The sequence below is a fragment of the Sus scrofa genome, chromosome X (assembly GCF_000003025.6).
Source record: "Sus scrofa isolate TJ Tabasco breed Duroc chromosome X, Sscrofa11.1, whole genome shotgun sequence".
Classification (NCBI taxonomy): domain Eukaryota; kingdom Metazoa; phylum Chordata; class Mammalia; order Artiodactyla; family Suidae; genus Sus; species Sus scrofa.
Window position 1 is genome coordinate 11,960,984 of NC_010461.5, and position 12,851 is coordinate 11,973,834.

Sequence of the window (12,851 nt, forward strand, 5' to 3'; positions counted from 1 at the left end):
TGATTTCAACATATCCTAATGTGATTTACTGAGGAGCTACTACTATATGCACGGCTTTAAAATCTACTTTTTTAAAAAGCATGCTGAGGCATTTTTTTCTTTTTCTCCTCTGGCTTTAGTGAGATATAATTCATGTGGCTCCTTTCTTTTTTGTCCCCTAGAAGGTAAACACAGAAGCAAAGATATACTGATAATTTTTAAGAGGGTCCTATTGCTGCTATAAGAAATTACTACAAACATGCTGACTTAACACACACCAAAAAACCTTACCACTATCTTACACATCTACAGGTCAGAAGTCTGAAAACAGGTCTCATGGGTCTAAAATCAAGGTGTGGGCAGGGCAGCGAACCTTCTGGAGGCTGCTGAGGAGAATTCATTTCCTTGCATTTTCTGGCTTGTAAGGTTGCCCCTATTTTTTGGCTTGTGGCCCCTTACATTTTCTTTCTTTCTTTTTCCTTTTATGGCTGTCCCATGGCATATGGAGTGCCCGGGCCAAGGATCAGATCCAAGCTATAGATGCAACCTACACCACAGCTGCGCAACGCCAGATCCTTTAACCCACTGTGCCCAGCCGGGGATCAAACCTGCGTCCTGGTGCTGCAAAGATACTGTCCATCCTGTTGCACCACAATGGGAACTCTGCCCCTTCCATTTTCAAAACCAGAAATTACATCACTCGGACCTCTGTTTCAATGGTCGCCTCTCTTTCTCTCACTGACTCTCAGCTCCCTCTTTCTTTTCTGGGTTACCCAGGCTAGTCACCCCACTGCAAGCTCCTTAATCACACCTGCAACACCCCCTTTACCGTGTAAGGTAACATATTCACAGCTGCCAGAATTAGACAGAACAATGGGCTAAGTGACATGCTCGCTAAATACATTTTGTGGATTACCGTACATATATGCTAAAGAAAAGCTGAGGGAAGCAAAAAAGGCTTACAAAATTACATCTTTCCATGCCCTGACAACCTGCCTCTTATAACATTCCAGATCGCCCTTTTAAATCCCAAGTAGCAGGGATGCTGGGAAGGAAGATGGAGAAAATAAACAGAGCAGGTGCTGAGGGCCCAACTTTGATGCAGTCAGTCAGAAGACCAAAGGGGACTTGAGGACCAAAAGGCACAAATTTCTTAGAAAAGATTGGTGTTTTCCTAGAAACACAGATTTATGTCTTTTTCAATGAGTGATCACAAACAGTCTTATCCGTATATCAGATGACAGCAAGGGAAATCGGATTGCTTTGCAAGAGATGTTAAAAGTCACAGCAAAAAAAGAAAGAAAGAAAGAAAGAAACCAACCAAACAAAACACATAACTACTTATTCTTCTTTTAGCCAAGAATTAACATGAAAAACGTGAGGCCAATGTGAAAGGACGCTGGTGCTGTCAGAGACTGGACAAATTGGATTCTTTGTAAGTGATGCACCGTCCAGCTCAATTCCTGATATCAACTGCCTTCCAAACCATCACTGCATGAAACATCTGTTTTCTGCAAGATTAGCACAACTCCACAGCAACATGCCTTGCCCGAAGGAAACTGAGATGGCAAAAATTGATTCCAATTCTATTTATGGGGAAGAAATTCAGATACACTCTAGTCCGATTCATGGAGAAATTCTAGTTGCCCTTAACTGGCTGTCCCTTGGGACATACGCATTTTCCTGGTCTCAGGAATGGGATGGTGGCAGTGTGGCCTCTATTCCTGTCTCTTTAGTATGCTACAATGGAGTCAACATTGAATGAGTTAGATTACAGAGCTTATGCCAAAAGCCAAACATAACCCAGACATCCGTGTCAAATCCCTTTACCGTGAGTAACAAAACCATCAAAATCTTATAAACAGAACATGTCGAGGACGCAGCCAAGGGGCTACACATTTCAAGGAATATGTGAGGCCACAAAGCACTCAAACCAAATGAGTTTATAGACAGTCCTTGGATTTTCTAATGGAAATTGACCAGGGAAGGTGGTTTAAAAAAAAAACAAAGACTTGATAATAAAACCTATACAGTATAATTTTCGCAGCCAACATGGCAGATTTCAGGCAGCAAGTACCATTGAGTTCATAAATAGTAAGTGCTTTATAATACCTGAATTGTTTATCTGGCATTGGACAGTAAACCCTGACTTTAGATCTGTCACCCAACACAATGCAAGCATGGATGGGGGAGCGGATGGGGAACACACTCTAACCGGAAGTGACACAGCAGAAAAGATGGATTCTTCTGCTTCATAAATGAGGTTGGTACCAGACTTGTTTAAAGTGGGTTTACAGGGACTCAACGATAAGCATGCATTTCTGAGCTACTTGTTTCTGTATGCCTCCAAAAGTGTTTTTTTATAGAATTTTTTTCATTATAGCTGGTTTACAGTGTTCTGTCAATTTTCTACTGGACAGTTTTTGAAAATCAATCTCAGGTTTAAAATCTGTTATGACAAAATAGTCTAGCAGTACTGCTTTGTAAACTGACAGACAGACATTCTCTTACGAGCCCACATATAGGGTGGTGGCGCAGTACGAGCCCAAATGAACAAGGACCATGCACTGAAGCTTTGGTGGGATGGAGGAGTTGGTGCCTCATACACTCCTGATGGAAAGCTTGACTGCCTTTTGCGGTTGCAACTCACCAGGCTTGTTTTTTTTTTGTTTTTGTTTTTTGTTTTTTGTTTTTTGTCTTTTTAGGGCTGCACCTATAGCATATGGAGGTTCCCAGGCTAGGGGGTCCAATCGGAGCTGTAGCTGCCAGCCTACACCACAGCCACAGCAACATGGGATCCGAGCCGCATCTGTGACCTACACCACAGCTCATAGCAAGATAGGATCCTTAACCCACTGAGCGAGGCCAGGGATCGAACCTGCATTCTCATGGATGCTAGCTGGGTTCGTTGACTGCTGAGCCACGACAGGAACTCCTCACCAGACTTTGAAAACTACACATGCATAAACCTTGCAATCATCCTTGGAAATCTGTCATAATAAAATAAGCCCCCATATGGAAGTAGATGAGTGCAAGGATGTTCACTGCAGACCAGTGAGCAGGAGCCCAGCACTAGGAACAAAAGGAGCGCCCATTGACAGGGAGGAGGTGAATGCACTGTAGTCAACCCATGGGGCAAGACGCTGCCGCCTAACAGAGCCACACAAGCAGATTGGGGGGACGTTCCGAGAGGTATTGTTTGGTCGCAAAAGCAAGATGCAAAAATATATTTATAACAGGATTCCGTCTTAGTGAAACCAGGAGAGAAAAGCCCTGAATACATGTATATTTACATGCGCATACACCTTAGTGTGGAAAAGGAAGTGACAGGAACAATACTGTAAGATCTGGCTGGGATATACTTCGTATCTGGGACACACAGAGAGGATGGTGCGAAGGGTGAATGAGGGTGGAAGAGGGTTTGGAGAGAAGCAAAGTCGAAAGTAAAAGAAAGCGCACAGCACTAAAGCCGCCAGCACACATGCTATCATACTTTTTGTTAGAAAAATGAGGTAGGAAGGCAGGCTTAAGTGCATTAATATAAAAAAACAAAAACAAAAACAAAAACAAAACCTTTCTGTGCTGTGAAACAGCCAGAATGAAAATAACCAGAGAAGAAAAGAATGGGTCTGAGGTTGATGCCTAATGACCTCAGGGGTGGCCATTTGTGAAAATAAAACTGGCCTTAAATCCTTGGGAGTTGTCTGACTGTTCTTTGGATTTAAACGTCAAACATAAACTCTCCAAATCAGCTGTATCTCAATCCAGAATGTGCCTGTTCACAGGAACACGGGTTGGGCTGCCTCCAGGAAACAGTGTGAGTCCAAAGTTGCCGGACACTCGGGACACCTGGGTACGTGTCCTGCTGTGTCCAAGAAGCCATTGTGTGACCTTGAGCAAGTAGCAAATGTTGGGTCTTAGTGGTCACACTATGAAATGAGGGGGTGGCCCCAATGGTCTATGAATTCTTCCTGATTTTTCTTCTTTTTTTTGTCTTTTTGCCATTTCTCGGGCTGCTCCAGAGGCATATGGAGGTTCCCAGGCTAGGGGTCTAATTGGAGCTGTAGCCGCCGGCCTACACCACAGCCACAGCAACACAGGATCTGAGCCGCATCTGCAACCCACACCACAGCTCACGGCAACGCCAGATCCTTAACCCACTGAGCAAGGGCAGGGATCGAACCCACAACCTCATGGTTCCTAGTTGGATTCCTTAACCACTGAGCCACGACGGGAACTCCCTCTTCCTGATTTTCTTAACTTGGACATCTCCAGCACTATTCACTAATTTAAATGTTAATTAAACATAAACAAGGTCCACAGAACTTTGTGTTGAGGTTTAGAAACAAACATATTCCAGAGAAAGCAGCCCCTGGATTTTTTTTTTTTTTTTCCTGAAATGATCATTAAACCCCAGAACCCACCATACCTTTAGGAATAGGCTGGGAATGCTTTGCTCCTTGGTCCAATTTGAAGTCCAAATATAAGGTTGGTGTGTGAGTGTAAATCTTGGACTGAAAAGAAAAAGGACATCATCAGCATCTTTCTGAGAATAAGGTTCACTTTTTTTTGTTTTTTTGTTTTAAGGCCGCACCTGCGGCATATGTAAGTTCTCAGGCTAGGGGTCGAATCTGAGATGCAGCTGCCAGCCTACACCACAGCCACAGCAATGCCAGATTCGAGCTGCATCTGTCTGCGACCTACGCCACAGCTCATGGCTATGCTGGATCCTTAATCCAATAAGCGAGGCCAGGGATCAAACTTGCATCCTGGACGCTATGTCGGGTTCTCAACCCACTGAGCCACAGTGGGAACTCCTAAGGTTCGTCTTTACTTCAGCTGGACCCTTCTGTCGTGGGCCTGGGGATTGGATCCATTCTATTTACAATTCCTTGCTGGGAAATACTGTGAAAGCAGGGAGGACGGGCTGCCAATACAGCTCCCTCTTATGGGTCTCAGTCTAAAAGTTAGCCCTGCTAGCTTTCCAATGTGGCTGACACACGAATTACAGAACGACAGCTATCTCCCTACAGCCATTTCTCAAATATGCTCTGATGTCAATACTCTTCCAGCTAATAACTGCCCCAACGTCTACCAACCTCCAGTTTTCTACTTAATATAGTAGGTTAATGCGTGCACATCAAATGTATGTTTCCTCTCCAGGTCTCAATAAAGCCAGGTCTATTCTGAAATTCAAAGAGAGTAGCCTATAAACATTTTTAGTTTTTCTAACTCAGCCCTCTTGCAAAAAAAGAAAGGTGGTCTCAAACTGCCGGCCTGAAAATGCCGTAATTCCAAATGTAACACAGGCAAACTTGCTGGATTTTCCATTGTAAACAGTGGCTTTGATTCCATCAACAGTTAAGCAGTTTGTAATTGGATATGATACCATTATGAACCACTGGCACAGACTGAAATCCAAGGGATTAGTGCTATTGCCATAAACTTTACGATGGTTCATTGTTTATCACAAAGTCCCGGGGGTTCTGTTCTACTTAAGGTTTTAACTTTAATAACTCACAAAAATGAAAAAGTGCATAATATCAAATTTGGCAATGATGGTAGAGTAACTGGAACTTTTGTTCAGCGCTGGTGGGACTTGATATAAACACTTTAGAAAATGGTTTGGCAGTAGGCAGTACAGATGAATATATATGTGATCTATGGCCCAGCATTCCAACTCAGTAAGTGTATCCCCAACAGAAATCTTCACCTAGGAGTTCCTGTTGTGGCGCAGTGGAAAAGAATCCGACCAGTAACCATAAGGACGCGGGTTCGATCCCTGGCTTCACTCAGTGGGTTAAGGATCCCACGTTGCCCGTGAGCTGAGGTGTAGGCCGCAGACTCGGCTCGGATCTCACGTTGCTTCGGCTTTGGTGTAGGCCGGCAGCTATAGCTCTGATTTGACTCCTAGCCTGGGAACCTCCATATGCTGCAAAAAAAAAAAAAAAAAAAAAAAAAAAAAAAAGAAAGAAAGAAAGAAAAAGAAAAGAAATATTCACCTAAAGATGTACTCAAATCGTGCTAGTGTCACAGTCACACAGTCAGTAATAGCCCTGACCTGGAAATATTGCAAATGTCTCTAATGACAGAATGGATAAATGAACTGTAATATACAAGAGAATATAATACAACCAGGAGAATGAATGAACCCAACTATACGCGACAAGCCACCGAGGCAGCAGTGGCGGATCCTTACCCACCGCACAACAGCAGCATCTCCCACACGAATGAGCTCACCCAGCCATGAGCTCACAAGCACAACAGTGAACAATCAAAGGCAGACATAGATCATACAACATGACTCCATCCGATAAAGTTCAAATCGAGGCAAAACTAATATATGGTATCAGAAGTCAGAAAAGTGCTACCTGGGGAAGGTTAGTAACTGCATGGAGTTTCAAAGGGAGCTTCTGAAGCCTGGCAATGTTCTGTTTCTTGGTTTCACAGATGAGTTTACTTGGTGAAAATCCTCTGAGCTGTACACATGATTTGTGTACCTTTCCCTGCATATATTTTCTGTGTATACGTTATATTTTAACAAAAAGCTTACATTCATCAAAAACATGCCTGTGGGGGAGTTCCCATCGTGGCGCAGTGGTTAACGAATCCGACTAGGAACCATGAGGTTGTGGGTTCGGTCCCTGCCCTTGCTCAGTGGGTTAACGATCCAGCGTTGCCGTGAGATGTGGTGTAGGTTGCAGACACGGCTCGGATCCAGCGTTGCTGTGGCTCTGGCATAGGCCGGCGGCTACAGCTCCGATTCAACCCCTAGCCTGGGAACCTCCATATGCCGCGGGAGCGGCCCAAAGAAATAGCAAAAAGACAAAAAAAAAAAAAAAAAAAAAAAAAACATGCCTGTGGGAGATCCTGCTGTTGTGCAGTGGGGTAAGGATCTGCCATCGCCCCCTTTCCGGTGTAGGTTGCAGCTGCGGCTCAGATTCGACCCCTGGCCAGGAAACTTCCGCAGGCCACGGGTGTGGCAAACCTGCCCCCCCACCCCCCGCAAAAAAAAACAAAAGAGAAACCTGAATGTGTAAATTGACCAAAAGAGAGACTCCAGAGCCCAGAATTATTTACCCTCCTTGATAAAGGCATCATTTTGCAGAGAGTAACGACGCAAACTCCATGCAGACATGGACATATCTATCCTTTTCACCTGGGGCCAACTCACAGGGCCTCTCACACAGCAGATGTTCAGTAAATACTTACTGAAGGATGTTTCATAATGGAAGTTCTCACATATGATAATAAATTTATTTCTAGAACACATAGTATATTCATCAATATCTTTACCACCATGTTGCAAAATACCTCTCTTCAGGAACAGGTGATTAGGGATGGTCAGAGTGCATGTTTCTACATTAAGTTTTGAAATAGAGAACTGTAAATAATGCTGTCAGAAGGTTGCTCCCTTTCCAGAACCTTCCTACACTGTTGGTAGGAATGTAAATTGGTGCAGCCACTATGGAAAACAGTATGGAGTTTCAAAAAAGTAAAAAATTGCGTTGCCATATGATCCTGCAATCCCACTCCCGGACATACATCAGGACAAAACTACCATTCAAAAAGATACATGCACCCCAATGTTCATAGCAGCACCATTCACAATAGCCAAGACATGGAAACAACTGCAGTGTCCATCAACAGAGGAATGAATAAAGAAGGTGTGGTAAATATACACAATGGAATATTACTCGGCCATAAAAAAGAATGAAATTATGCCATTTGCAGCAACATGGATGGGCACAGAGATTCTCACACTAAGTGAAGTAAGTCAGGGAAAGACCAATACCATATATCATTTACATGTGGAATCTGAAATATGACACAAATGAACCTATCGATGAAACAGAAACAAACTCACGGACATAGGGAACAGATTCGTGGCTGCCAAGGGGGAGGGATGATGGAGGAGGGAAGGATTAGGAGTTTGGGGTTAGCAGATGTAAACTAGTATATATAGGATGGTTAAGCAACAAGGTCCTGGTGTAGAGCACAGGGAACTAGATTCAATATCCCCTGATAAGCCATAATGGAAAAGACTATGAGAAAGGATATGCATATATATGTATAAATATCTCAATTACTTTGCTGTACAGCAGAAATTAACACAATATTGTAACCAAACTATACTTCAATCAATGTTTTAAAAACAAGAGAAAAAACATTGTTTCCTTTCCTACAAAATTCTCAAGTATTAAAGCTTTGGGCTTTAAGTGGTCTGACAGGCAGTATTAAGTGGCTTAGAAGCTGCAACTGTACAGCTTCAAAGACTGGAAAAGCAAATTCCCCTGTGCATACATAAATGAAACCAGAAAGACCTGTGACATCAAGTGCAACCTGAGGCCAAAGATTTCCAATCAATCTGAAGTGCCTGGAACACACATGAAGTGAGGGTGGCACCGGCAGGATGCGGGGTCCGACCCTTTATCATCATTAGGTGTGCGCAGCACCATCTGGAAAGGATCTGGTTTTGCCTGATGAAAACTTCTAAAATTACTGCTAAAAAGATCAAGGGGAAACTTTGCGTAGTATCAGATGACTCGTCTTCCTGGGCAATATTTCGCTGTCTTCCAGAAAAAGAATCCGTCTTTGGTTCAAGCATCTTTCCTCACTCTTTCTCCGTGGCTGATGCAGTAACCAGGCCTACAGCGAAGAAGTGAATCATAAAGAGGCCCTTGGTTTAACTTTTACTAGAATGTTCCCAGAACATAGTCATAAAAATCATCCTGATCTGGAAACCAGGAGTCTTTGATGTTGGCATTGCTTTTCCTGCTGACTTAGCAAGGCCTTTATCTATTTCTGAGCTTAGCTCACTCGTTTGAAAATCTGGTGTTGGGACGTCACTGATGTTGAAGTGTATTTCTGGTTCTGAAATTGAGTCAGAAAATTAATGTTTTCTTTGCATTCTTTTTTGTTTTGGTTTGGTTTGGTTTTTTTGGCTGTGCCCGCGGCATGTGGCAGTTCCCGAGTCGGGGATCAAACCCGCATCACAGTAGTGACCTGAGCCGAAGCAGCGCCAACAATGGATCCTTAACCCGCTGAGCCGCAAGGGAATGCCCACATTTTAAGTTTTAAAAATCCCTTCTGATTTCTCAAACTAGAGCCGTATAGAGGTGAGAATGTGGCCGAGGCGAGAGCCACTAGGGCTGTGGGGAGGGAGTGGGAAGTGCTGGTGAACTCATGCTATTCCTGCCCTCACCCTTGGCCATCATCCTGGCCCCCTTGGCTAACTCTGCTTTTCTACCTTCTCAACATAATTTGTATTGCGCCCCCCCCCCGCCCCCATACAGTAACCTTTCTCTCTAACACTGCAAGGACAGACATACACGGATGCAAACACAGACACAGAATTCTGTACTTATGTATTCGTTACCCGATTTTAAATAGAAACTAATTAAGAGACACAATAAAGCCAAAAAATACATCTTACTGCCTTATAGTGGGAAAAGGGCTCAAGGGAATTTTAAAATTCATTTTGAAGGCATTTTTCACATCTATAGCCTAAAATAGAATTTGGATTCTAGTATACTTTTTGAACTGAAAATCAGATCATTGAGGGCCTCAATAGAACACGTCTTAAATAATCAACTACTCCAAACCTAAATGTATATTATTCCATTTCAGTTAGTTCATACTAAGATAAAACTCAATTTGAAAGCTATTTCCATGAGTGTGTGTATAAGAATATGTATGCATACATACACACACATATTTTTTGAAAAGTAGGTAGGTTTTGTTTTTTTAAATTGTGATCTTCCACGGTAACTCTGTTGAACTACCAAATATAAATTATGTTTATTTAACTCCAGGATGATAACGCCAGCCTCAAATGTACTTTGGGCAAACCTGGACTTAATTTTTCCATTACACACTGTGCTGATTTGCAACCATAAAGAAATACCACCATTAGGCATATTCTCCTGCATTCTGTTTTTATTTTTATGTATAGCATTAAACTATCAATAGGGCCTAAGAGAATGAAAAGTTACAAAATTAAACAAATCATTCTTTCTTTTGTTAAAACTTAGCTATCAACCCTAAAATATTTCTCTACGAATGTTTCAGCAGGAATCAAACTGATGCACGTGAATTCCATCAGTGAAATTACTGATTTAAAGGTTTTAGTCTGTATTTTAAAAGCCCAATGCCTTAAAATATTCCAGGTTGAACACCATGTAGGCAAAGCTTCTAGAAGTAACATGACTCTTGATGAGACGGGAAGGGTAAATGCTGGTTAACCTACAGCAACGGGGGTGCTACCAAGTGCAGACAAGCCTGTCTCTCTTCCTCTATAAAAATGTCAGAATTAAACCCTAAATGAGCCTAAGACACCACTCCAATAATGACCGCAAATCAAGGCTACAAAACCACTTCCTTCCGAACCCAACTACCTTCATCTTGCATCTTTCAAAGCCCTCCCGCTTCCCCTGGCTTCTGGTATGATACCCATGTTTAGCTGGCTTCCTTCCTCTGCTTTTATTCATAAATGTGACCTTAATTAGGAGATGAAATCACTTCCATATGGAAGCCATGTGGCTTAAAAAGGTCTTCTCAAGAAAGAGAGTGTCTAGGTTGGCTGCCATACACGAGCATGGTAAAGAAAGTAAAACTTCTTTCATTCTGCCCCGGCTCCTTTCACAGATAACTGCCATCCATTTATCCCTGAATGCTGCTCATTTTGCCATCACGCTGGCCTTCTCCAAAAGCAAGTGGCAGCAATCAGTCACATGTCAGAGCTGGGATAAAGGCTTCCACTTTTTTTTTTTTTGAGAACTATTTAGAAAATCCTTTATGACTGATTTTTCAGGAGATGCACTCAAATCGTCCATCTTACTAGATGTTGTTTAAGCAAATTAAGTACCTGGAGTAAACAGTGTAATTCCTCGGCATTTCATAAAAGAAAGAAAGTGTATTCCCATTCCTGGACCCTCACTCTCATGCTGGATCATCCCCCTATTGTTGGACAGTCTGTTTTACAGTTGTTCCTTGGTTTGGGGGGGCATCATTGCTGACTTTTGATGACGATCTTTGCACATCTGTCTTTGACCACTTCTATGTTTTTTCATCACAGTGCAATTTTGGGTATAAAGATCTGGACATTTTTTTTTCTTTGTCTTTTAGCTATTTCTTGGGCCGCTCCAGCGGCATATGGAGGTTCCCAGGCTAGGGGTCGAATCGGAGCTGCAGCCCCCGGCCCACGCCAGAGCCACAGCAACGTAGGATCCGAGCCGCGTCTGCAACCTACACCACAGCTCACGGCAACGCCGGATCGTTAACCCACTGAGCAAGGGCAGGGACCGAACCCGCAACCTCATGGTTCCTAGTCGGATTCGTTAACCACTGCGCCACGACGAGAACGCCAAGATCTGGACATTTTAATGGCTCTTGATATATCTACAGGTTTACGGCCAAAGGCAACGTGGCCAAAAGCGAGCTGGTCAACATGATCACTTGACTGAAGAGCAATATTTTCCTGAACATGCCTGCCAGGAGTCATTGGCTTTTCTGGCCTCAGTAATTTTCCTACAGCACGGGGCAGTTTTCAAACTCATTAGGTACTCCAAATATTGGCTTTTTCCTTTCATCTAATCTCCTATTGTTAAAAAATTAACTCGTTTCCAGATATCTCCTAGGGTTACACATTTAGATTTTTTTCCCCAGTATAGCCTTGTCCAAACATAGCAGGGAAGGATGAATTGCTAGACAAAACAAACAAACAAACAAAAAAACAATCTTTGAAAAAATAGACAAAAAGAAAAAATAAGGAAAAGAGCTTGGCCTAAAAAAAGTTTAAAGACACCACCCCCACAGTCCAAGTACTAACATTTGAAAACTTGTCTCTAGCAGATTTTTTTGTTTTTGAATTATTCTGATCAGTTGTTAAACTAAATGGACTGTTTTCATCCAAATTGTTCTCGGTCAACTCACTGGGTAACTACCTATAAAAAGTACCCATCTCATCAAAAATGTTGACCATCTTATTTTTTTTAATCTTTGCTTATTTAAGAAACAGAAATGGATATCTCCTTACTCTTTTGACTATTAGTCTGGGTGATATTATTATTAACAAATACTACTAAATACTATTAACCTGAGAATAACAATAGCTCAATATATTGAGGGCTTAGTATACACCAGGCACTACACGAGAGGCTTCATATATATTCATTAGGCCACTTGTATCTCTCTTTTAATAAAACATCTGCTTATTAATCTATGTATGCTTTCATTCATTTTATTGACAGAGCATATGCTAGTCACTGCATATGTACATTGGTGAATAACAGATCTGTTCAGCCTTTGTGGTTTACTTTCTCGTAAGGAAGATAATTTAACAAATTAAATACAAAAGTACACATGCTACAAAAGAAAGGAATAGGGTACAGAGGGAGAAAATACAATGAGGGACGGAGTTCCTATTGTGGCTCAACGGTAGTGAACCCGACTAGTATCCATAAGGATGCAGGTTCGATCCCTGGCTCTGCTCAGTGGGTTCAGGATGCAGCGTTGCTGTGGCTGTGGTGTAGGCTGGCAGCTACAGCTCCAATTTGACCGCTAGCCTGGAAACTCCCATATGCTGAGGGTGTGGCCCTAAAAAGCAAAAAATAAAAATACAATACAATACAATACAACGAGGGAGAAACCAAAGGCCTGGAATCAGAAGAGCTGGGGGTAAAAGGTTCCTGCGCAGAGAAAGGAGCACAGCGGAGAGCTTGGAGGATCCGCACACGAAGAGGCCAGCCAAATGCAGACACAAAGAGAAGGCTGGAGAGGATGGCATGAGATGAGTTTACAGAGTTAGCAAAGACCCAGTCAGGATTTCTTTAAAGTACAATGGGTGTCTTGCGCTGCCTGCTGTGGAAGAG

The 12,851-nt window shown here is 42.6% G+C and overlaps 1 protein-coding gene across 5 annotated transcripts in view; it reads right to left on the minus strand.

Annotated features, from left to right (window-relative positions):
- The window catches only part of PIR (pirin), a 100,473-nt gene that overhangs the window by 26,827 nt on the left and 60,795 nt on the right, over nucleotides 1-12,851 (minus strand). For all 5 annotated transcript variants that reach the window (XM_005673448.3, XM_005673447.3, XM_003134943.3 and 2 more), the window contains one exon: nucleotides 4,409-4,493. In XM_005673448.3, the coding sequence (XP_005673505.1) occupies nucleotides 4,409-4,493 (85 nt within the window). The remainder of the gene's footprint in view (nucleotides 1-4,408; nucleotides 4,494-12,851) is intronic.